The sequence below is a fragment of the Leucoraja erinacea genome, chromosome 5 (genome assembly GCF_028641065.1).
Source record: "Leucoraja erinacea ecotype New England chromosome 5, Leri_hhj_1, whole genome shotgun sequence".
Lineage (NCBI taxonomy): Eukaryota > Metazoa > Chordata > Chondrichthyes > Rajiformes > Rajidae > Leucoraja > Leucoraja erinaceus.
This window is the reverse complement of record NC_073381.1, coordinates 16,441,651-16,468,000: the sequence shown is the minus strand read 5'-3', so window position 1 is coordinate 16,468,000 and position 26,350 is coordinate 16,441,651. Positions and strand designations below refer to the sequence as shown.

General features: G+C 45.9%; 3 protein-coding genes across 6 annotated transcripts in view; 2 read left to right on the top strand and 1 right to left on the bottom strand.

Moving 5' to 3' along the window:
* The window catches only part of si:dkeyp-110a12.4 (pancreatic secretory granule membrane major glycoprotein GP2), a 30,922-nt gene extending 28,955 nt beyond the window's left edge, over positions 1–1,967 (top strand). Inside the window, exons 8-9 of one of the 2 annotated variants that reach the window (XM_055635088.1) lie at positions 300–414; positions 1,558–1,967. In XM_055635088.1, coding sequence (XP_055491063.1) covers positions 300–414; positions 1,558–1,730 — 288 coding nt within the window. In that variant the 3' untranslated portion in view covers positions 1,731–1,967. Of the gene's footprint in view, positions 1–299 lie in introns of both variants that reach the window. The other variant, XM_055635087.1, reaches the window with a different exon arrangement.
* The window catches only part of nup43 (nucleoporin 43), a 162,159-nt gene that overhangs the window by 120,696 nt on the left and 15,113 nt on the right, over positions 1–26,350 (bottom strand). The gene's annotated exons all lie outside the window — the stretch shown is intronic.
* fbxo30a (F-box protein 30a) overlaps positions 14,425–26,350 on the top strand; it is a 32,111-nt gene continuing 20,185 nt past the window's right edge. For 2 of the 3 annotated variants that reach the window (XM_055635084.1, XM_055635086.1), the window contains exon 1: positions 14,425–14,570. In XM_055635084.1, the coding sequence (XP_055491059.1) occupies positions 14,545–14,570 (26 nt within the window). In that variant the 5' untranslated portion in view covers positions 14,425–14,544. Of the gene's footprint in view, positions 14,571–14,598; positions 14,792–26,350 lie in introns of those variants that run through there. The other variant, XM_055635085.1, reaches the window with a different exon arrangement.

The following is a 26,350-nucleotide window of genomic DNA, read 5'->3' as shown; positions in this document are numbered from 1 at the left end:
TTTTAAACTTCAAAGACTACAGATCCAACTTCTTTAGCCGCCAATAATAGGACAACCCTCTCATCTCAGGAATCAGCCAAGTGAATACATTGGACTTTGTGCCATAACATGATGGGCATGACCAGGAACTTACCGCCTGCGGTTCACTTAACAAATATAAAGATTTGCAATAAAAATAATAACACAATAATATGTTGGTTTTTTTTTTGTATCTTCAAATTGAATCTAATGTGTAGCTTAAGTTAATGTTCAAAATGTTCCAAAAATGAAATAAACAATAATTACCTGTATTTGAACAGAATTGCAGCAGTTTTGATGAGGTAGCAAGAGCACGAAGGGAACTTGCCTCATTACACATTGTTTCTTATGGACCAATCAGTCGAAAATCATCCAATACAAAATCAGCGGACCCAGGTAAGCCACTCCAAGGTCACTTTATCTCGGGAATTTGTAGTCTCACCATCTATGAAGTCAATGGTTCAATGGCCCTTTATTGTCACATGTACCGAGGTACAGTGAAATTTGATTTACCATACAGTCATGCCAAAAAAGCACTAAGATACAAAACTACATTAAGATTAAACATAAACAGCCACCGCAGTGGCGTGTGAGAATCCCTAGGGCACACATCATAAGCAGAGACTCACAGCCATCAGTTAAATGTCCGGGCCACACACTCGCTCCTTCACCATGATGTGACCAGAGTTGTACCAATCGGTCACTCTCTCGGCAGGCCCGAACAGTCAGAAAGTCCACACTCACACCAGACTCCGGGATGTTCTCATGGCGCAACGTCCCTGTAAACACCGAGATCACTGCACTCATGGCAATCCCTCCGAGTCCCCACCAGTGCAGGCAGCACGTCCATCTTGTTTTTCAGCCACCTCACATTCCCCTCTGTGATGGAAGGCAAATAACTTTTATCTTCTTCTTCCTTTTATCTCACGGTCGGGGGGGATCGCAAAAATCTGCAGTCGGGGTGATAGAAACAAATTGGCTCACAATTTTCTTATACGTCAGCAGCTGTACTTCAGGAAAGCACTGCATCGGCTGCAATACACTTTAGGGTTGAGAGAGATTGTGCAAGGCAATCTAGCTCCCACTGGACTGTACTGGGCCGGACACTCTCCGGTTTCCTCACACCCCAAAGTCATGGGGGATAATAGGTAAATTAGCTGCTTTATGTTGGCCTTACAATGTGTAGGTGAGTGGCAGAAACTGGCAGGAGTTGATGGGAAAATGAAAAGAATGAAATGAGATGACAGCGAAGAAGGGTCACTTATTCATGTTTAGCAGAGATGCTGCCTGACCTGCTGAGTTATTCCAGCACCTTATGTCCTTTTGTGTATTAAACAGCATTTGCAGTTCATTTTTCTGCATGGTCTACTATGGACTTTGTTTTAGTTGCACAATGTACTCCGGTTTTGCACTTGTGCTCTGGTTACCTAGTATTACTGATTATTAATTTATTAAGTTGGTATCTTATCTCCACAATGGTTTGTTGAAAATCTTTTGATATTTGGTACACTTATTAATGCAAGTTTCTTCTCACTGCAGGAGCAGTATATCTCCCCCATGTTGAAACTTGCATCTTGACTGGAGTGCTACTGGTAGCGCTGATAACATCGGCTGTGCTGTACAAGCTCTGGCTGCGGACAGAACGTTCAAACCCTGCAACCCGTGTGCAACTAACTCTGGCAAACTTCTCTCATTCTGAGCCAGCATCTTGAACAATGTTCCTCACAACTTCCAATTACTCCTCGTATGCCATCATCATCTTAGTCCATGGTCCTGCAGAAAACATAACTCTCTTCTGAGTTCATCCTAATTCAGTTTCATGTCACCATCCTATTTTAACTCACCTCTTTCTTCCTCTTCAGTCTGTGCGGAATTACGCAGCTTGGAAACAGACCCATCAAGCACCCGTTTATATCAACCCTACATTGATCCCATTCCTTACTCTTCACTCTTCCCCCCCCCCCCATCAACCCCCCCCCCCCCCCCCCCCCCCCCCAGTTTCTGCCACTCGCCTACATGTTCTGGGGCAGCTAATTAACCTACTAACACGCAAGTCTTTGGGGTGTGGGAGGAAACCAAAACTTCGGTTGGAAATCCATGCAGAGAATATGCAAAGTCTACACAGATAGTACAAGAGTCACTCAAGCTATGAGGAAGCAGCACTACTGGCTACCCTACCCATAAACCATTAAACACAGTTCTCTTTATTACCATCGCATCCCAATATTAGAAACATAGACATAGAAAATAGGTGCAGGAGTAGGCCATTCGGCCCTTCGAGCCTGCACCACCATTCAATATGATCATGGCTGATCATCCAACTCAGTATCCTGTACCTGCCTTCTCTCCATACCCGCTGATCCCTTTAGCCACAAGGGCCACACCTAACTCCCTCTTAAATATAGACAATGAACTGGCCTCAACTTCTGTGGCAGAGAGTTCCAGAGATTCACCACTCTCTGTGTGCAAAATGTTTTTCTCATCTCGGTCCTAAAGGATTTCCCCTTTATCCTTAAACTGTGACCCCTTGTCTTGGACTGCCCCAACATCTGGAACAATCTTCCTGCATCTAGCCTGTCCAACCCCCTAAGAAGTTTGTACGTTTCTATAAGATCCCCCCCTCAATCTTCTAAATTCTAGCAAGTACAAGCCGAGTCTATCCAGTATTTCTTCATATGAAAGTCCTGACATCTCAGGAATCAGTCTGGTGAACCTTCTCTGTACTCCCTCGATGGCAAGAATGTCTTTCCTCAGATTTGGAGACCAAAACTGTACACAATACTCCAGGTGTAGTCTCACCAATACCCTGTACAACTGCAGTAGAACCTCCCTGCTCCTATACTCAAATCCTTTTGCTATGAAACTTCTATTTTGCTATAAATTCTACTGACCAGCAACCTCAGTCTTACAGAATATCATACATTTTCATTCCCATGTGATTTCTTCTGGTACCCAAAATTTATTGAGTACAGTAAACCCTCGCAATAACGGGAGGGGGTGCGGCAGGATGGTGTCTGTTATTGCTGATTGTCTGCTATAAGTGAGTGAGGGAGGGGGGGTAAAGTTGTAATGTTTAACCCAAGGCTGTCAGGAAATAAACACTACGCTGGGGAGGGGGGGGTGGGAGGGGATGGTTAAACTTGTGGGAATTCATAGGCTGGGGAGCCGCAGAGGACTCAGCTCCTCACATGATGTGCCAGGGACAGGGCTGGTACACACACCACTTTCATGCAGCCCGCTCTCTCCGCTCCTGAAATCGGAAGCATGGCACGGCGCCACCTCATTAAGTAACTGACAGAAGTGGGGGAACGGTGCAACGGGAGGCTAGTTCCGCTACAACCAAAATCCGCTATATAGAGGTCCGTATTTGCGAGGGTTTACTGTACGTCTTCAGTAAGAAGGTTATGATAAAAATGAATCTAAAGATGTACCAAGTTCTTCCTTCAGTTCCTTGTTGGGCAGAGCCCTCTGGAATAGTTTTTGTAAGGAATGCACAAATATTACTGCTAAAACGCTTAAAATGATGTAAAAGAATCTGAAATAAATGAAGCATAGAAAATGTATTAAATGCTTAAAAATTAAAATGACTAAGCTTGGATTTCCAATTCTTAATACCTGGACATCTTTAAAGAACCTCAAACTCAATATTTTATTAACGCGATCTGTAAAGAACACACAACAGTTACCATTTCCCCTCCAGTATAATTGTTCTGATCTTGGATAGCACCCAGGATCAAAGCTGTACACTATCCAACTGTCTTTCCTGCCTTTTACTCTGTATCTCCTGAGTGACTCAGTGGATAAGATGTCTTCAGGGTTTAAGGGTTCTGTTTTAAGTTCCACTCAAGTCATGTGACACAAATTTCAAGTCTATTTTTCAGCACAGCTTCCAACCGGGAGTGTGAGATTTACACATTTTGTTTTGACTGGACATTGTAAAGGGCAGGGTAATTTAAACTATCCCATAGTTTCTTAATTAAAAGTCAAATAAAGCTTGACCAGGAAAAAGATAAAAGCTGTAAAGCTAACACAGTGAAGCAACAATCGTAGTTAGACAGCGACTACGCAGTAGAAGACCCAGAAAGATTACATGAACATGTGATAAAGACACATGATTCTAATTAATACCAGGATTGTACATCTGATTGCAGTAGGATTATCGGAGATCATAAAAATATGAGGAGGAACACGTAGGCCAGCTTAAGATTCCTCTCCGCTGAATATGATGGCAGCTGATTTGATCTTGACCTCAATTCCACTCTCCTTCCTGTTTGCCTTAAACCACAACTCTCCAGTGCTCCAAATATCTATCTGCCACAGCCTAGTATAGATTAAATGACTCAGCCTCCACAAATCTCTAGGGTAGTGAAATTCAAAAATTCCAGGAGTAGAATTTGCTCCCATAACTGCCTTATTCTGAACCAATACCCCAAATTCTAGGTATTCCAATTATGGAAAATCTACCCCTGGGTAAACATCCTCTAAAACCTACCAAATCTATAATGAAGGGTCCCAGATCTAATGCATAAATTGTTTTTCTTTGTACAGATACAGGCTGAACCACTGAGTGTTCCCAGCATTTAAAAAAAATTGAAGATTTCTAAAATCTGCAGTTCTTTTTATTTCATTTTCAAAAGTGTAGACACAAACTACTCAACCTTCCTCAAGAGAGATAGAAAATGACTGCAGATGCTGGAATCTGGAGCAGAACACAAACTTGTAGAGGCACTCAACATGGGTTAAATTAGCAGTTGACATTTCAAGCTAAGACACTTTTTCAATGGGCCAATGGTTCCTTATTGTCATTTATACACAGCACAGTGAAAAATCTTTTGCACAACCCACAAATGCACAGTCGCCACATTTTGGTTCTATCTATTAATAAAAAAGTCCAAAAACCATTCCACATGCTGGATCTGCTGGAGCGCCCACCAATGCAGATAAGCCCCAGGCTGCTACAGGTCTGTGATCCCTCACCTTGCCCGGCAGCCTTTGTGTCAGCCAACCTTGCAATGCGCTGTCGGCAATACCTCGGTCCCTCTTTTATCAGCCCACCCCTCTCGTATCCATCAGTGTCAGCGGCTCCCTCGACTCTCCGGTCTTTGGGGCTTCCATGCTTCCCCCTGTAGGCAGTGGCATGCAGGACCATTTTACAATACAATACAATACAATACAATAATACTTTATTAGCCAAGTATGTTTTGCAACATACGAGGAATTTCATTTGCCAAGTCAGTCATACAAATAAAAAGCAACAGACACACATTACACATTTTAATATAAACATCCAGCACAGTGACTCCTGTAATGTTTGAGACCACGTAAGGCCCTGTTGTGACTAGCACAAGCAGAAGGAAAACACGTCCGACATCTTGTAAGTATGATTTATTCTGCCCCACCCACGGACCCTTCTCCAAGGTCACCTGCTCTCGATCACGAGGCACAGCCCTTTATATTAAAGGGGCACTGGCATTTACATATACATCACATCTCCCCCTTTACTTTAATTACAATTCTCCCCCTTCCCTTAAATTACCTTACATCCCCCCCTTCAACGTTGGTCAAAATTAATAACTTGAACCTTAATGAATTTAATGTGGATAAAGTACCACAAATAACACAGTGCTCGTCATACTACAAAACTATAAAAAAAATTGCCCAACAATTTTACATAACAAGTCGAGTTGGGGGTTTTGACAATCGCCCACTTCTCGTGCAAGTCGTCTTTCCAATTCGTTCTGTGTCGTATTTCTGTTGTGTGCGAGTGTGGCTTGGCTCGCTTTGAGCCGATTCCCCCACCCCAGACCCTTGTGATGCGGCCTGTGATAGTTCGCTTGAGTTTGGGAGACTAGCTCCTTCTGGGTGAGGGGTTCCTCCTTGTGGGAGAGTGTTGGCACTTGTCTGCTGCGTGTTGCCAGGGCATGGCTCAGCTGCTTCGTGCGCAGGTCGTATGTCCTTCCTGTTCCTGCGGAACTCTGTACCGCTCGGTCTCCTGATGTAGCTCCGAGGGGACAGGTTTTGGTTTGGCACTCTGAAACCATACCTGTTGTTGTTGTTCCAGGCGTGGCAGCGGCTCGACGCTTGCCTTCACATTGAAGTATGCTGCCTGTTTTTCTTGCCGGATGGCCAGTTGTGGTCCCATGGGAGGGACATGATGAGGCAGTAAGAGTGATAGAGGCGATGGCAATTTGCTTCTTAACAGTCTACTGTTCAGTAACTGTGAGGGGGCATAGCCGCCTGTCCCATCAAGTGGGGTGTTGCGGTATTCGAGGATGGCGTACATCGGGTCACGGCCGCTGCGTTTGGCTTTCCTCATGATACCTTTTATAGTTTGCACACAGTGCTCTATCTGCCCGTTGCTCTGTGGATATATGGGACTTGAGGTGACATGGGCAAATTCCCAGTCATCCTGGAACCTACGAAACTCAGCACAGACAAATTGTCTCGCGTTGTCAGTCATCACCAAGTCAGGAATGCCATTCCGGGCAAACATGCCCTTCATCTCACGTATCACCGAATGTGACGTCATGTCTGTCAGTTGCGCTATTTCTGGGTACTTGGAGTAATAGTCCACTACAAGCAAATGGTCAACTCCATCCAGATGGAAGATGTCTGTGCCGACCTTAGACCAAGGTCTGCTGGGGATGAAGTGTGGTTGGAGCGGCTCGCTTGCTTGTGCTTTCCTTGTCGCCTGGCATATCGAGCAATTTCCCACAGTGTCCTCAATCTGTGCGTTCATTCCTGGCCACGCAAATAAATTGCGGGCTCGTTGTTTCAGTTTCACTACTCCCAGATGTGATTCATGTAGCGCGTTCAGCATCTGCCTCCGCATGCTTTGGGGGACTACGATTCGGTTTTCCCTCAAGACTAATCCATCGACTTCAACCAGCTCGTCATGGTATGTATGAAACGGAGTCAAGTCCGAGGGCAGATCACGCCTGTTACTAGGCCAACCCTTCCTTATATACTCGCACAACAGTGTTAGGGTTCGATCTTTCGTTGTTTCAGCCTTGAACTGCGCAAGGCGCTCGTCTGACATGTGTAGGATGGCTTCTACAGCATGTATCACGTTCGGCAGTGCGGTGTACTCTTCCGCAGGTGTGTTTACACTGGGCAGCCGGCTCAGGGCATCGGGGACAAACATTTCCCGTCCCGGCTTCCACCTGTATTTCCAGGTCGTACCGTAGCAGGTGCATTCGCATGCGTTGGAGTCTGGGGCTTAATTTGTGTAGTGGCTTGGCGAGCAAGCCTACTAATGGCTTGTGGTCAGTAAGAATTACTGTGCACTGACCAACAATGAAGTCATGAAACTTTCTGCATGCATACAGTATGGAGCACAGCTCCTTCTCTATAGTTGCATAGTTGCGCTCGGCCGCGTTCACACGTCGTGATGCGTATGCAACAGGTCTCTCGTCTTGCATCAGGACCGCTCCAAATCCGCTGTTGGAAGCATCTGTGGCAATTGACACGGGCGCGTTCACATCGTACAGTTTGAGTATGGGTGGTGAAGTGAGAAGACATTTCAGCTTGTCTACTGCATGTCTGTGCTTCTGCTCAAAATGCCATGCTATTCCCTTTTCTGTTAGCTGTCTAAGTGGGGCGGTGATCTCTGAGAGGTTCGGAATAAACTTAGCCATGTATGTCACCATCCCCAAGAACGTTTGCACTTCAGCCTTGTTTGTCGGGTATGGCATTTGTAGCATGCTGCTGACACGAGATGGGCTTGGTGACACGCCTGCTTGCGAGATGACGTGTCCCACATATTCAATCTCATTTGAGCGCATTACCGACTTTCGGGGATTGAGCTTTAGGCTGGATTCTTTCACCCGTTTGAGTAGGGCTTTCACCCTTGCGTCATGTTGTGCTGCGTTCACACCCCAAACGAGAATGTCGTCGACAACTATCTCCACCCCTTGTAAATCGCCAAACTCTTCCTGCATCGCCCGCTGCCAAATCTCACTTGCGGATGAGATTCCAAATGGAAGCACGAGGTATCGGTATCTCCCAAAGGGAGTATTAAATGTGGTCAGACGCGAGCTGTCATCGCTCAGTGGGAACTGCCAGTACCCACTTGTAGCGTCAAATTTTGAGAACCATTCTGCCTTCGGCATGCGGGCTGCAGTGTTCTCGAACGTCGGCATTGGGAAATGCTCCCTACGAATGGCCGCATTGAGGTCACGTGGGTCAAGGCATATGCGAACTTCACCATTAGGTTTGCTGACCACAGTCATTGAATTCACCCAATCTGTCGGTTCACTCACGGGCTTTATGACTCCATGCGCCAAGCTTTCCATGCGCTCTAATTCGGCTTTGACCTTATCCCTGATCTTATAGGGGATAGTGCGTGGCGGGTTTTGCTTAGGTTGCACGTTCTCTTGCAGCGCTATGTTGTACTCGTGTCTTTTTAGCCTTCCCAGCCCTTGGAAAATCTCACGGTTTTCCTCAATGATCCTTGCAGTGTATGATGGGCTCGCACTCACGCTATCAACCGCCTCCTTTCGCACAAGAAGCCCTAACTTTTCACACGTTAGTTTCCCAAATATGGGTTTCACATTCCCCCTCACTATTTGAAAGACAACCCTGTGTTCTTTCTTACCTACTTTGACGTTCCCTTTTGCCTGCCCCACGGGCTTCATTGTATGTCCAGAATAGGACCTCAGTGTCACGTTCGTCTTCAGTAAGTCAAGACCAGTCTTTCTGAACAAGTGCTCGGGCAGGATGTCCACTTGAGCTCCAGAGTCAAGTTTGAACTCAATGTTCACATTGTTGATGCTGCACATCTGTCCCCATTCACACGTCGACCCAATCACAGCATCAGTCACGGCGTCAATGTAGAAGATACCAACCTCGTCGTCCACTGGCTCAGGCAGCGGTGAGGCGTTCATCTGGAACTCGACGTTGCGGACGTCACGGCTCCAGTCCCCAGCCTTTTGGCTGATTCGCCGGTCATATTGTCGGGGACGTGGGCGGCTGTTGGGCGCTCTATTTACCGGGTAGTCGGGGGATCTGGAAAGATGTCCAATCTCTCCGCAGGTATAACATCTCATGTACTGAGCAGGGCAGTAGTTGCCTTTATGCCCGCGGGTGCATGACCGGCAGACGGTATCCTTACCAGAATCACGGATTTCTGTCTGTGGTTGTCTGGGTCGCGAATCCCTGCCTCGGCCCCAAGGCCGACTGGCGCTGTCCCGTTTCACATAATCAACTGTCTCTTCGATGTCGATGGCGGTTGGGGCAATCTGCTTCATCTGTTCGGCTGCTGCTTCAGCTATCAGACACATGTCACTGCATTTTTCCAGTGTTAAATCATCGCATTGTAGTAGTTTTTCCCGGAGCGGCTGGCTGGTGATGCCGCAGACAATTCTGTCTCATAGCAATGAGTCATGGATGATGCCAAACTCACAATCTTTGGCTAAAGACTTCACTGCAGTCAGGTAGCAGGAGAAGGTCTCCCCTCGCCGCTGATTACGTGTATTAAAGACATATCTTGAGACAGTTAAGTTCTTTTTTGGTTCACAGTATGTCTGAAACTTATCCTTCAGGGGTTGTATTTTGTCAGTTTCCTCCTGCGTAAACTCAAAGGTCTCATAAATCTCCTGAGCTGCCGGCCCGGCAACGTGGATGAATGTTGCCCAGCGAATATTATCTGGTTTATTTGTTAGTTCTGTTGCCGCCTCGTACAGCTGGTATGCCCTTATCCAGTCCTTATAATTCTTGGCCACGTTTCCTTGCATGGAGAGTGGTCCCGGTGGCTTGAGTCCTGCCATTCTTTTCTTTAGTTGTTTTTTTTACTCTGACACCATGTAATGTTTGAGACCACGTAAGGCCCTGTTGTGACTAGCACAAGCAGAAGGAAAACACGTCCGACATCTTGTAAGTATGATTTATTCTGCCCCACCTACGGACCCTTCTCCAAGGTCACCTGCTCTCGATCATGAGGCACAGCCCTTTATATTAAAGGGGCACTGGCATTTACATATACATCACAACTCCTCCACATTCCTCACTGTGATGGAAGGCGAATAAAAGTTCAATCCCTTCCCTTTGCTCTCCTGCGGTCGGTGGCCTTGAGCCCTCTGTTGACAGGACGATCTTGATTCCTGTAGCCGGCGGCATTTTGGGCCCTCCGCGTCAGGGCGATCCAGCTCCTGCATCGGGGGCATGTCAGCTCCCCCGTGCCGGGCGATCCAACCCCGCATCGGGGCTGGTCGAGCCTCTACGTACGTCGGAGCTCCCGACTAGCCTCTCCCGACTGCGAGCCCTTGATGGTATTTCCACAGGCTGCGGTTGGAGCGATCCCAGGCAAGGGATCGGCTCTGAAGTCCGTGCCCCGTAGTGCGACCCAAGGTCAGTCCGAGGAGACCTCTAGTTCCATCGATGGTAAACCACAGAGTGACCGGAGATGCGACCTGGAAACATTGCGTCTCCAGCAAGGTAAGAAACTGACCCCCCCCCCCCCCCCCCACATAAAACAATTTACACAAATGTATAAAATGCACTAAAAGAGAAAAAAAAACAGACCGTTGCCGGGGCTGCCAATCGTTCGGCGCCCCTGGTGGTCTTTGCAGCGTCAATAAAAATTAAAATTAACAAAAACCCCAAAAAACAAACAGACTGTTGGAGGGGCTGCCAATCGTTCGGTGCCCCTGGTGGTCTTTGCAGCATCAAAACAGACCTGCTACTGCACATGGCCGCCGGGTCTTTGTTCTCGTCAGCTGCCAGCTCTTCATTCTCGACGGCCGCCAGGTCCGTTCTTCTATGACATTGGGGCGTCATGCGGGAGCTCCCTTTCTCTGGAAGGTAAGAGAGAGTGAGTATAAAGGCATGAGTATGCGGGAGGGGAGAGGGTAAGAACTGGCATGGGATCGGTGGATCCAGATGAGGATGGGTGGATTGGTGGATGGAGTCAGGTGGGGGGGAGAGAGGGGTGGATATGACCAGAGTGTTCAATAGAGGTTACTAGAGGATGCAGGTGATGGAATCTGATGGGAAAGGAAGGTAGTAATAAGGAACCAAATAAGGTAGATGGGGTAGGCAGGTGGGTACAGTGGGACGAGGGGGTGCATGGATGATGGACAAATAGTATTGATGGGGAAGAAGATGAGTGAGAAGGGCGGGATGATGTGGGAAGGAAGGCTGTGAATGGAGGATCTGTCATTCTAACCACTGTCATTCTAATCACTCTTTCCCCTCCACTCCTTCAGTCTAGAAGGATCCTGACCCGAAATGTGGACCATCTATTTCATAGAAACACAGAAATTAGGTGCAGGAGTAGGCCATTCGGCCCTTCGAGCCTGCACCGCCATTCAATATGATCATGGCTGATCATCCAACTCAGTTTCCCTCTATAGGTGCCGACTAACCGCTGAGTTCCTCCAGTAGTTTGTTTTTTGTTGTTCATAAGACAATCCATTCCTCTTAAGAATAACAGTGAACCTTCTCTCAATAATCTCCAATGCAAACTTTTTCTTCCTATTGTATGGACCAAAACATTATGTAGTGCTCCAGTCTGAAGAAGGGTCCCAACCCGAAACATCACCTATCCATGTTCTCCAGTGGTCTGAAGAGAGGTCTCGACCCGAAACGTCACCCATTCCTTCTCTCCAGAGATGCTGCCTGTCCTGCTGATGTTACACCAGCTTTTTTTGTGTCTCTCTCCAGAGATGCTGCCTGACCCTGCTTGGTTAATCCAGCACTGTGTCTTTTTTAGTAGAACTCCAGGCAAAGTGTTACCAATACTCAATAAAGTTGTGGCATGACATCCCAACGTTTTTATTCCTTCCTTCTTGGAGTAAGGAAATCAGTCCATTTCCTTATTGTGTTGGTGAATGCTAACTCTTAAGAGCTCTAAGATTCACACAACAGCATCCTGCATTTTCTGTGCCCTCCTCCCAAACTTGTTTTCTTAACTATTAACAAAATGGTGCACAATTTGTTCTAAGCTGTTACAGTCAAGTCAAGTAGACATATCTATGCAATTTCACAACCAGATGATCAGATCAAAGTTCTACAATCACAAACATTCAGCCATGAACATCAGTGTCAAAAAAAACACTTCCCCATCTTCACAAATGGCAGTCCCCATAATATGAGTATGAAAGATAAGGCTGAAGCATTTGCAAACATTTACAGCCTGAAGTGTCAGGTGAATAATTTACCTGACCAGGGCCCTGACCACGGGTGAACAAGGGAGGAGGAGGAGGAGGAGGACTGTCTGAACGGTAATGCCTTCCATCACAGTGAAGAATGTTATGGTAGATGTCTGTGTTGAATTATGTTGTGATTGTGTAATTTTTTAATTGTAACGCTGCATGGTTAATTAATTTCACTTTATCTTATGGTGCATGTGACAAATACATTTGAACTTGAACTTGCCTTGGCTTCCTCCCATATATACTGCCATCACAGAAGCCATTTTTCATCTTTTATTCACTCTATTAATGAAAAGACACAGAGAGCACCAAAAATAGCAAAGGCTACAGGACCAGATCATATTCTGGGTCAAGTGATGGAAGTGTGCACTCTTAGATTCATTCATAAAGGCTAGTTAACTGACAATGCGAAGAGTACAGGTATATCCTGTTCACAAAAGCAGTTTAAATCCTATCATCTTACTCTTCTCTCTTTGATTATTTTTCTTTTGTTTCCCCTCCCACAACTACATATGACATCTTCCCTCTCCTGACTCTCCATAAGCTAAATGTGTACTTAAGCATGTGCTGAAATTGCTATATCCGGTTGCACTTCCATAAAAGGATGACGAAACGCAGTTTACTTGTTGCTTCCTTCGCCCCCTCATTCTCATCCACATTTATCCTGTCACTCACTCTCCCGGGTTATTTATTCAACCAGTTATTTCCGTCAGTCCATCACAGGCTCCTCCCATCCCCCCATATCAGGGAATCTCTCTCATATTACACCCACGGCTCCAAGGATTATTCTCTATTTTTACTTCTACAGTCTCTTCAATTTTCACATCTTAATAAACGCTGCCCTATAAATCACTGTTCCACGAGTAAATCCTCTGTTCACTGGCAGTGTTTCTGCATTTACTATTTCCAACTATTTTCATGATTGCTTTCATTCTCCCCTATTGCCCTCAAAATTACATTCCCCAACTAATCCCACACCCCTAGAGATCACACGATACTATCACTCCTTCTTGGGAGAGCTAACCCCGCATTTATCTCTCTCAGAGTTACTCACTCAAGATCAGCCTCAGCAAATGAAAAAAAGGTTGTTGGCCATGCCTGCAACCATGACCTGGCAGCCCAACACCACCTGCTCTCTCCGGTACTCAACTTAGCCACTCCAACTCTCTCCCCTCCTCAACTTAACCCACTCCACTCCAACTCTCAACTCAGCCCACTTCAACTCCTCAACTCACTCCACTGCAATTCCTCAATTCAGCCCACTCTAACTCCTCAACTCGGCCCACTCCAACTCAACCCACTTCAACTTCAACAAAGAATGGACCGACTGGGCTAGTATTCACTGGAATTCAGAACTATTAGAGGGGATCTTATAGAAACATATAAAATTATTAACGGATTGGACAGGCTAGATGCAGGAAACATGTTCCCGATGTTGGGGGAAGTCCAGAACCAGGGGTCACAGTTTAAGAATAAGGGGTAAGCCATTTAGAACAGATACGAGGAAACACTTTTTCACTGAGATGAGGAAAAACGTTTTCACCCAGAGTTGTGAATCTGTGGAATTTGCTGCCACAGAAGGCAGTGGAGGCCAATTCACTGGATGTTTTCAAAAGAGAGTTAGATTTAGCTCTAAGGGTTAACTGAATCAAGGGTTATGGGGAGGGCAAGAGCGGGGTACTGATGTGGATGATCAGCCATGATCACATTGAATGGCGGTGCTGGCTCGAAGGGCCGAATGGCCTCCTCCTGTCTATGCATCCATGTCCAACACCAGAACATTCCCTCCCACCCCAAACCCACTACTGGCCCCGCCCTCTATGATCTCCCCCACTGGCCCCGCCCACAAAGCTCACCCAGACCAGCCCCGCCCCCACCTTTAACCCCGCCCCCTAGCCCGGCTCCTGTCCCACAGACCACGCCCCCTCGCGCATAACCATCGCTCCGGCCCCGCCCCCTCCTCCGCCCCTCCCGCCTCGGCACCACGTGACCTGGCCGCGACCGTTGGCCACGACCCCTCCATCTGAGATCTGTGATCTTTACCCTCGACGGCATCGTTCGCTGACGTCACCTGTGAACCCTTTCTCTGACTCCCCCCCACTCCCACTCCCTGGCCCCGCCCCCTTGGCCAAGCTCCGCCCCCTTGTCCAAGCTCCGCCCCTTCGTCGACACATCTCCTACCTCCGGCGATGACCCCGCCCCCTGGTCTGGCCCCGCCCCATGCCCCGTCCAGCTCCCCGGGCTAGCCCCGCCCCGTCGATGTCGTCTCTCGCCGCCGCCGCCGCCACCGCCCCTTCCGGTAGCGCCACCTGCTCCGGGCCTGGCCTGTGGCCTGGCTCCGCCCCTCCTGGGACTCGGCTGTAGTTGACGGCGGATGTGGAGCGGAGCATCGCGGCCTGGGTAAGTGCGAATACCTGAAACAAAGGCCGAGGCCTAGTAGGGTGAGGGCAGTGGAGGTCGGGAGGCTTGGCACTCTGCCGCAGCGACTCAGCCGTGGGCCCCGGCCGTGCTGGCGCCGTGCCCGAAGGCCTGACGCTGCTGTCTTTGTGGCCGGGCTGGGGAGCTCAGGCTGTGTGAGATTCAGCACCGGGGGGCAAGGGCCTGGCTGCCGGATCCCGGCGGTGAGAATCGGTGGAGAGGCCTCCAGTCCGCGATGCAGGGATTGGGGTGGGGGTGTGGTGAGATGCTTGGGAGAGGGGGGTGTGTGGAGTGGGAGAGCTGGGTGTGTGGAGTGGGAGATGGGGTGTGTGTGGAGGGGAGGGGGGGTGGAGTGGTGGAGGAGGGGGGGGTGTGGAGTGGGAGAGGGGGTGGAGTGCTGGGGGGGGGGGTGTGTGTGAGTGGGGGAGGGGGGTGAGTGATGGGAGAGGGGGTGGGGTGGTGGGAAGGGTTGTGTGATTAAAGGGGATGGGTAGAATTGTGTGCTGATGAGAGCGGGCAAGGAGGGCGGGGGGGGGGGGGGAGGGAGTGTGGGGGCAATGGGAGGGTTGTGGGATTCGTGGAAGGAATGGTGGAGTGTCGGGGTGAGGGTTGAGGGGGGGGGGGGGGGGGAGAATGTAGGAAGGAGGGAAGCACACAGGAGGATGGAAGTGTGGTGGGTTTGATTTTGGAAGAGGTGAACGTGGGGTTTGAGGCGGAGGTGGGATATGTAATAGATGTTGTCCTTACCAGAAATCTGCACGCCCACCAAGTCATGAGGTGTTTGTTGGAAGGTTATCCAGCCTGTGTCATATAGTTGTGTATTAATTGGGGCTGGGAATAATGAGTATTAAACATTTTAATTTGAGTGTATGATCTGGGATTTGTAATATTAAGGACGTGTTAATGCCAGTTTTTTTATGGCTAGGTCTAACTGTCTGAAAGTTAAAAGGATGAGTGATTTTTTTTTTTGCAGCCTGTCAAGTTGCAAAGTTTGCAGATAACATGACAGTTGTTTAGGACTAGATATGAGACCATTTATGAGGTTTTGACAATTTGGAATTTTTTGGACTGTGGATCCAAAGAAAGGGCTGTGGATATCTTGAATGCAGAGATATGTGCTGAAGCCCGAGATCAATGTAGAGCATCAGCCATGAGTTTGAGGGTCATTCGACCATCAAGGCTTAGCTAGATCATGCTATATCACCTCCTCTTGTGGGGTGGGGATTAGGAAGGTTATTTTCAGGGTGGATATTATTTGGTTGTCTTACTTTAGATTGCACCGAACAGAGTAGGAGTATTGTACATGGATGTAATACAGTCTATATTAAATCTGTTGTACATTATCGCCTGCACAATGTTTGGTAGAGATATTTAACACTGTATTTGTTGTCCAATTGATGTCCTGATATTTTACTTGTATGTTTTACTGCATACAAATCTGTGAGTCTTTCTGAAAGCAGTTAAGTTATCTGCTACACAGAATTGTTTCATCTAATTTCTTAAGATCTAATTATATGAAACTATAATCCAGGGTGTAAAATGTTCTCCTTAGTAATTTGAACTTGTTAATGTAGAGTTGAACTTAAAAAATTCCCATGCTAATACTTGCAGAGTACACACAAATTGTTGGTTGGAGTTCAAGAAGCCTCTGCAGAGGTTATTAGTGTCTCATTTATTCTTTTAAAAGAAGGGCTTATGCAGTGACACAGCTAGTAGAGCTGGCGCCTCACTGTTCGAATGACCTCGATTTGATCCTGACCTCCACTACTTTCTGAATGGAGTTTGCACTTTCTTCCTGTGCCCATGTGGGTTTCCTCCCATGTCCCAACGATGTGGATTGGTAGATTAATGGACAAGTAAATTATGCCCAATGTGTAGGGAAGGGATAAAATCTGGGGTAAGTTGATGGGAATGGGATGAGATTTGAGGGTGGTGCAGGAGTAGAATTGTTGCCTTACAGCACCAAAGTCCCGGGTGCGTCCTGGCTACTGGTGCTGTCTGTACGGAGTGTATACGTTCTCCCTGTGACCACATGGGTTTTTGCCAGGTGCTCTGGTTTCCTCCCACATTCCAAAGATGTACAGGATTATCATATATAACAATTGTAGGTTAATTGGCTTCTGTAAATGTCCCTAGTATGTAGCATAAAACTAGTGTGCGGGTGATCATAGAAACATAACATAGAAACATAGAAACTAGGTGCAGGAGGAGGCCATTCGGCCCTTCGAGCCAGCACCGCCATTCATTGTGATCATGGCTGATCGTCCCCTATCAATAACCCGTGCCTGCCTTCTCCCCATGTCCCGTGACTCCACTAGCCCCTATAGCTCTAGCTAACTCTCTTAAATCCATCCAGTGACTTGGCCTCCACTGCCCTCTGTGGTACGGAATTCCATGAATTCACAACTCTCTGGGTGAAAACGTTTTTTCTCACCTCAGTCTTAAATGACCTCCCCTTTATTCTAAGACTGTGGCCCCTGGTTCTGGACTCGCCCAACATTGGGAACATTTTTCCTGCATCTAGGTTGTCCAGTCCTTTTATAATTTTATATGTTTCTATACGATCCCCCTCATCCTTCTAAACTTCAGTGAATACAAGCCTAGTCTTTTCAATCTTTCCTCATATGACAGTCCTGCCATCCCAGGGATCAATCTCGTGAACCTACGCCGCACTGCTTCAATCACAAGGATGTCCTTCCTCAAATTAGGAGACCAAAACTGTACACAATACTCCAGATGTGTTCTCACCAGAGCCCTATACAACTGCAGAAGAACCTATTTACTCCTATACTGAAATCCTCTTGTTATGAAGGTCAACATTCCATTAGCTTTCTTCACTGCCTGCTGTACCTGTAAACCAACTTTCAGTGACCTTTGGCGTGGAATGAAGGGCCTGTTTCCACACTATCTCTAAGCTAAACTAAAACATAAGGATCACTAGTGGGGGAATGCGATTTACTCTAAAGCGGCTGTCCCACTTGGGCGACCTAATTGGCGAGTTTAGAAGAGTTTGAAAAAATGACATGTTGAAGTCCTCCTTCGACTATGTTGAAGACTAGCTACGACTAACTTCGGGAAAATTGGACACCGAATAGTGGAGAGTGAAGACGACCTCCTTTGACCTCCCTTCGACTATGATGAAGACTATCTACGACTACCTTCGGCTTCCTTCGAGACCTTCGATTACCTACGACTAACATGCTGACCTACTACGACCAAACCTACGACTAAAAAAAGTATTGATTTTTTCCATGGCGACCTTTTTTTACTCACGGACATTTTTTAACATATTGAAAAAAACTGCCGTGACCTAGCTGAGGCCTTGAGTACGCGGAGATCACTCTTGAGCATGAAGGAAAGTTACGAAGACCTCCTACGACCTTGTGTCAACTATGCTGCTAGTATGAGTCCAGGGCACACTCGCCATAACTCGCTGATTAGGTCGCTTCCTTTTGTTCTCTATCTCTCCCCTCCCCCCCCCCCCCCCCCCCCCACAGCGGTTCCTCCATGCTGAGTCCCCATTGTCCATTGTTCTCCCCCCACTTCCCTCACGACGGTCCCCCCACACCGGGTCCACCATTGTTCTTCCCCTCTCCCTGAGATGAGACGCTCGGTGAAATGAGGCTTGATGTGACTCATTAAACTGCTTTATTTTCACAAGCAACAAGTGAGCCTACAGAGTAGCAATAATAGCAATTTCCACTTACTAAATCTTGTTTCTTTCTTAGAAGCAAGAAAAGATAATGAACCAAGAGGCTTTGTGTCCTTTTGTGGACTACTTCGGTTGTTTTTTGGACGAGTGGAACACTGAAATAAATCTTTAGTTTCTGGTTTTGGCGCTGTCTTGCAATTCTTTGTTCAAAATACCATATCTGAATCTCCATGCGTTTGTTGTCTTTAGATTCGAGTCTTCCAACACACCCCTGGCCAGCATCACTGGACGTGTTTTCCATAAAGCTCAGATCAGCCAAAATTTAGTTCTCCTGACTGCACTGTGTTCTGTTTGAACTCATCAGCCCTCTGCTGTCCTGCATTGGCTCGAACGTAAACAACTCTTTGATTTTAAAATTCTCATCACTGTTTTATAACCGCTCCATAATCGTACCCTTCGTCATCTATGTCCCCTCCTTAAAAATTTGGAATGCGTAATAAATGCTGGTTTTAGTAGCGGTATTTCCCCTCCCCCTCTAGATAACCCCAAAACATGTATACGAGCAATAAAATCCACATTACTCCAGTTTTGGCCTTCTGTTTATACTCAAAGTTAACTGCTATGCCTTCAACTGCCAATGTTATGATTTCCTGAATCCCTCTGCCCCTCCCTCAGAGGTAACACTCCTCAGAGGCGAAACCTGCCTCTTTCACCAAGATTATGATTATTTTCCTCAAAAAAACTATTTTATAAGGCTGAATACATGACTGACAAGCATGAATACTTTCTGCAAGGGGTTCCCGATATCTGAATAATTATTGTATGCCCTCAATGTTAGAATATTATATATACAGTGCCCTTCATAATGTTTGGGACAATTACCCATCATTTATTTATTTGCCTCTGTACTCCACAATTTGAGATTTGCAATAGAAAAAAAATCACATGTGGTTAAAGTGCACACTGTCAGATTTTATTAAAGGGTATTTTTATACATTTTGGTTTCGCCATGTAAAAATTATAGCTGTGCTTATACATAGCCCCCCCCCCCCCCCCCCCCCCCCCCCCCCCCCCCCCCCCCCCCCCCCCCCCCCCCCCCCATTTCAGGGCACCATAATGTTTGGGACACATGGCTTCACAGGTGTTTAATTGCTCAGGTGTAATGCAGGTATAAGACAGCACACAGCATCTAGTATCTAGCATCTAGTATTTCCTCCAGTCTTTCCACCACCTTTGGAAAATTCTATTGCTGTTTATCAACATGAGGACCAAAGTTGTGCCAATGAAAGTCAAAGAAGCCATTATGAGACTGAGGAGAAACTGTTAGAGACATCAGCCGAACATTTAGCTTACCAAAATCAACTGTTTGGAACATCATTAAGAAGAAAGAGAGCACTGGTGAGCTTATTAATTGCAAAGGGACTGGCCTTGCCAAGGAAGACCTCCACAGCTGATGACAGAAGAATTCTCTCTATAATAAAGAAAAATCCCCAAACACCTGTCCGACAGATCAGAAACACTCTTCAGGAGCTAACAAATAGTCAATTCTTGAATGGCCAAGTCAATTACCGGATCTGAACCCAATTGAGCATGCCTTTTATATGCTGAAGGAAAAACTGAAGGGGCCAAGCCCCCAAAACAAGCATAAGTTGGCTGCAATACAGGCCTGGCAGAGCATCACCAGAGAAGACACCCAGCAACTGGTAATGTCCATGAATCGCTGACTTCAAACAGTCATTGCATGCAAAGGATATGCAACAAAATACTAAACATGACTACTTTCATTTACATGACATTGCTGTGTCTCAAATATTATGGTGATCTGAAATGGGGGACTATGTATAAATACTGCTGGAACTTCTACATGGTGAAATAAAAATGGCCTTTATTAAAATCTGCACTTTAACCACATGTGATTTTTTTTCTATTACAAATCTCAAATTGTGGAGTACAGAGGCAAATAAATAAATGATGTGTATTTGTCCCAAACATTATGGAAGGCACTGTATATAACAAAACTCCATGTGAAATGCTTTGGGATGTTTTATGTATATCAAAGGCACTCCGTAAATGGAAGTTGATAGTTAATTGTGTCATCCAGAATCACATTGACATTGCCTGTGACTGTTTCCCTACCCTGGATTTTCCATGAACCTCCAAGACTGTATTACCTTCTGTTGCTCTATAAAATTGGATTGTCCTCTCAGCAATGGGTGGGAATTTTTAAAATGAAAACAGAAAATGCTGGAAATACTCAGCAGGTCTGGCCATGATTGTGGAAAGAGAAACAGTTAACATTTCAATTTAAACACCCCTCGGCTTAAATTTTTGTTGACCAGAAAATGTACATTTCACAGTGATCTCATCCCTGTTTAATCTTGCTCTGTGGAGCTGAAGGAAAATTATTGGACCTCACTGTATTAGTTTGAAGTGCTCCGAGTTATGAAATTCTCCACTTCTGACAGTTGTTCATGGAATCACTGATAAGGGGACAAACAGCCTACATCTTCCACTCCAAATACTGCATGGGACAGGCACTTCGGCCCAACAAGTCCACACCAAACATTGATCATCCATTCACTCTCGTTCTATGTTACCCCACTTGTACATCAAATTCCCTGCATTCCAGGGACCATTTTACAGAGTCCAATTAACCTACACACCCGCATGTCTTTGGAATGTAGGAGAAAGCCGGAGCTCCTGGAGTAAATCCACGCAGTCACAGGGAGAACTTGCAAACTCCACACAGACAGCGTCTGATGTCAGGATTGAACCCAAGACTCTGGCGCTGTGCGGCAACAGCTCCACCAGCTGCGCTACCATGCCGCCCAGATTGTGATGCCTGTCTACACTAATCCCAGTTGTCTGCATTGGGCTTGTATCCCTCTATGCCTTGCCAATCCAGTACTTGTCCAAACCTTTTAAATATTATATGTGTAGGAAGGAACTGCAGATGCTGGTTTAAACCAAAGATGGACTCAAAAAGCTGGAGTCAGACAGCATCTCTGGAGAAAAAGAATAGGTGACGTTTTGGGTCAGGACCCTTCTTCAGTCTAAAGAAGGGTCTCGACCCGAAACGTCACCTATTCCTTTTAACCATTGTATCTGCCTTCACCATCACTCTGGCAGCTCTCTCCATGCTACATGAAATTTGAGGCATTTAGATGCTTGTGAATATTTTATGTCTTTTAAAACCCCTCTTAAACACAATTCAATACCAAATTTGGGTAGTCACCTTGATACGAGAGTGACTGTTATCTGCCAGGTGAGCCCTTACTTCATCAATTCTGAGCAGTGCACAGATTGAATATTGCAAAATTGTGAACATTATACGTGGAGTGAATATTTTACAATTAGTATTTATTTCATAAGGGTCTGAATTGGGAGACTTTATATGGGGGTTCTTGTTTAAAACAAAAAAGTGGAAGTTTAGGAATATTTCATCGAGGTATGATTACTGTGGGAGTTGTGGAGTTATCTGGCAATGGTGTAAGTTACACCATTGTGGAGTCTGAGATATGAATGCATGCATTGTGACCAACAAATGGATGTCACTTGTTACGTATTAGTAATCTATATGAGGATTGTATGTAAGTTATATGGGAGGTTATTGCAATGCAGAAGTATAGCTTTTGATAGCTCTATGAATTATTTGATGGCCATTACATGAGCACATAGAACCGCATAGAAACTGGCCGTACAGCCCATTAGGATATAGATGGTCTGTATCCCGATTGTGTTTCTGTCTAAATGTCTCTTAAATCTTGCTATTGTAACTGCTCATACCGCCTCCACGGGCAGCACATTCCAGGCACCTATCTTTGACATGTCATTCTCCTTTAAACCTTCCCCCACCCTCCCATACCTTAAACATCTGGTATTTGACATTTCCACCCTGGGGGAAAAGACTGGCTATCTACTCTATCCATGCCTCTCATAATTTTATAAACGTCTAACAGACTGCTCCTTAGCCTTTGACATGCTTGACACAGTAATAGTAAGGTAATGACTGTATATTTCTAAATTAGGCTGTTTGACTTGAAAGTAAATTTTTCAAAGCACCAGCTATCCTTGTTTTCTAGGAAACAGTGGTTCTGGGTTTGTAGGTGCTATCAACAAGTCTTGAATATTCTACACCTAGTACATTAGATAACTGAGACAGTAGCGGAGTTCTGCAGTAATAAAGAGCAAGAATGTTTGTGGATGGGATGAAGATGAAATGCACTACTTTTGTCTCAATTGTTGCCGATCATTTGTGTTAAATCTCCATCCAAGCCAATGCAGACTTCTATGTCACAACTGACCTGGGACCTGTATTCAGACGGCAAACAGTTTGAGGAGTTGTGAGGTGTATTCTACCAAACTGCTGGAGTATTTGGGTGGCTGATCCAGCTGAGTTTCTGGTCAATGGTGACACTTAGGGTGGGACATTTCAAGAAAAAATGGTTAGATTTTCTCCTGGAGATGGCCATGTTCCGGCACTTTTGTGGTGCTGCTTATCACCAAGCCAAATGTTGTTTAGGCCTGGTTGCAGAAAAAGGGATTGCTGCTTCATTATCTAATGAAATACTGAGAGTACTAGACCAATCAAGCGATGTCTTCAGGTATGATGAAGTTGTTCACAGAGCAGGCGCCGCTCAGAGAGCTGCTGCCCAATAGCTTCAGCAACCCGGGTTCATTGTTCTGTTTGGTACATATGACAATTAAGCACTCTTGACACACTGACAATCTGGATCTTTAATAACTGTGTGAAAATACTGCTAAATCTTTCCCCTCTCACATTAAACCTATGTCCTCTAGTTCATGAATCCCCTACCCTATGTACATTCACCCTATTTATTCCCCTTGTGAACTATAGAGGCGCACATCCTCAGCCTCCTGCACTCTATGAAATAAAGTCAAATATCAGGGAACTAACGCTCAATGATTGCATCCTCTATGTATGGAACAAGCTGCCAGAGAAAAGCAGTTGAGGCATGTAGACTAACGACATTTAAAAGACATTTTGGACACGTACACTGATAGTTCATTCTATGAACTTATCCAGACCACAGAAATCCAACCAGTGGTTGTCCATGAACCTGCTTAAAGTTGGAACCGACTTGCACATCACCATCAGTGTCCCTATTGTGAAGGGGAGAGGAATCTGGGCAGAGAGAGACCTCCACTGGGATCCCCTCACTGCCAGGCAGCAGAATGGACTGCCGCAATACATTGAGATGGTAGTAAAGTGGACAGAGTGTTGGTGGAGACTGCGGAAGAAAAAAAAAACCCTTGTGTGGTGTGGAACAATACAGAGGGCATTCCCGGGACACAGTTCCAGTCATGTGGCACTCGCTCCAGTTAACAGTTCTGGCAGAGAGTGGGTCAGATCTGTCGAGGTGCTGGGATTGCCCCACACTCTTCAGCCAACTTGACACCCACTGTGATGGAGCTGCTGCAGGCTCTGGCTGTGAACCTTAGTGTCACATGGTGCCCTCCCCCATGTCCTGTCCAGCCACTCTGACAAACTGATGTGGCAGGCGGCACTCAACTGGAGGCTGCCATCATGGCCCAGGCGCTGAAATGCTCCCTATATGAGACAGTACCGCAGCTATGCTGCTGTTACAGCTCGGCCACTGTGTTACTAGTCTTCAGTATTATGCATTGTGTCCTGATGCTGGCTCTCGATCCAAAACATCAACAATTCCACCCCTCCCCACCCCCAACTGTCCCAATGCTGTTTGATCTGCTGAGTTTCTCCAGCAGTTTATATATTTTTCTGCTCCTGATTCCAGCACCTGCAGACGTGTGCGTGTGTGTGTGTGCGCGTGTGTCTCTCTTCCGCATTATAGTGTGGATTTCGACAGTTCTCAGTCTCTGTTGTATCCAGTGTGTTTGGTTGACTCTTGATTGACTTGACATGACATGAAGTAAATCAAAACAGTTGGAGACTCAATTCTGCGAGTATTAAATTGAGGCCACAGAGCAGTGAATATTTGTTACACTAGGTTTTATTGTTTTATATAAAGAATGTATTGTGTTTGGAGCTATGGGTATTTGTTGGGTTGGGTTCTTTACATGACACCGATATTATTAAATGGAAGTAGTTGTTAACTATCATATGATTAGTATATGCGAGTATTAAAACGTAGTGTAACAGATTCATGCTTGCACAATTCAGACAGAATGCTGGAACTGCTCGATAGGTAAGGCAATACTTGTTGAGAGGCAACCAGAGAACTTTACAGACCAGTGAGTGATCGTCACTGCAGTTTCAATCCTTCCAAATATGAACATTTTCATGGTTCATAATATATGAAAGATCTTCTGTGCCTATTGCATATCATTGAACTCTAAATGAGAGAGGGGAAGAAAAGTTGGAGGTAAAATAATTGATGAGGAACAAATGCTGGCGGAAGTGAAGGTTGATTCTAATGCTTAGTCAATGCAAACCTCTTCAGATTGGTCTTTTTCTCTCCTAAGGATCCGTTGAGTCAGTCTGCAGTGTATGTAAGGATATTTTTATTTTCACATTGATATGTTAGGAACATTCACAAGTTGACTGAATGTGGCAGAATAATCTGTGAATAATAAAGCTGTTACTATTATTGCCATCATTAGCAGAGTATTTTGCATGTTTGTTTTTCTACTTCAGAAAATCCCCATCATTTACACTGCATCATTAGCTGAGTAAAAATATCCCATGGGGCTTCGCAACATGTATTCGGGTAAACATTAAATCCAGGCTAGGTTAGAAACATAGAAACATAGAAATTAGGTGCAGGAGTAGGCCATTCGGCCCTTCGAGCCTGCACCGCCATTCAATATGATCATGGCTGATCATCCAACTCAGTACCCCGTACCTGCCTTCTCTCCATACCCCCCGATCCCCTTAACCACAAGGGCCACATCTAACTCCCTCTTAAATATAACCAATGAACTGGCCTCAATTACCCTCTGTGGCAGAGAGTTCCAGAGATTCACTACTCTGTGTGAAAAAAGTTCTTATCATCTCGGTTTTAAAGGATTTCCCCCTTATCCTTAAGCTGTGACCCCTTGTCCTGGACTTCCCTAACATCGGGAACAATCTTCCTGCTTCTAGCTTGTCCAACCCCTTAAGAATTTTGTACGTTTCTATAAGATCCCCTCTCAATCTCCTAAACTCTAGAGAGTATAAACCAAGTCTATCCAGTCTTTCTTCATAAGACAGTCCTGACATCCCAGGAATCAGTCTGGTGAACTGTCTCTGCACTCCCTCTATGGTAATAATGTCCTTCCTCAGATTTGGAGACCAAAACTGTACTCAGTACTCCAGGTGTGGTCTCACCAAGACCCTGTACAACTGCAGTAGAACCTCCCTGCCCCTATACTCAAATCCTTTTGCAATGAAAGCTAACATACCATTCACTTCCTTTACTGCCTGCTGCACCTGCATGCCTACCTTCAATGACTGGAGACCATGACACCCAGGTCTCGCTGCATCTCCCCCTTTCCCAATCGGCACCATTTAGATAATAGATCTGCTTACTCTTTTTGCCAAATGGAAACCTCATTTATCCACATTCTCTGTTTTTGCCCAAGGAGCCTATCCAAGTCCCTTGCAGTCTCCTTAGCATCCTCCTCACAGCTAACACTGCCCCCCAGCTTAGTGTCCGCAAACTTGGAGATATTGCCTTCAATTCCCTCATCCAGATCATTAATACAATATTGTAAATAGCTGGGGTCCCAGCACTGAGCCTTGCGGTACCCCACTAGTCACTGCCTGCCATTGTGAAAAGGAATTTACTCCTACTCTTTGCTTCCCGTTTGCCAGCCAGTTCTCTATCCACATCAATACTGAACAGGAGGTTACACAAAAAAGCTGGAGAAACTCAGCGGGTGCAGCAGCATCTATGGAGCGAAGGAAATAGGCAACGTTTCGGGCCGAAACCCTTCTTCAGACTGGAGAAGGGTTTTGGCCCGAAACGTTGCCTATTTCCTTCGCTCCATAGATGCTGCTGCACCCGCTGAGTTTCTCCAGCCTTTTTGTGTACCTTTTGTTCCTCTTGTTTTCTATCGTTTAACCAACTCTCAATCCACATTTATTATTCTCAATTCTATTCACTGCAACTTCTGTGTGCCACCTTAT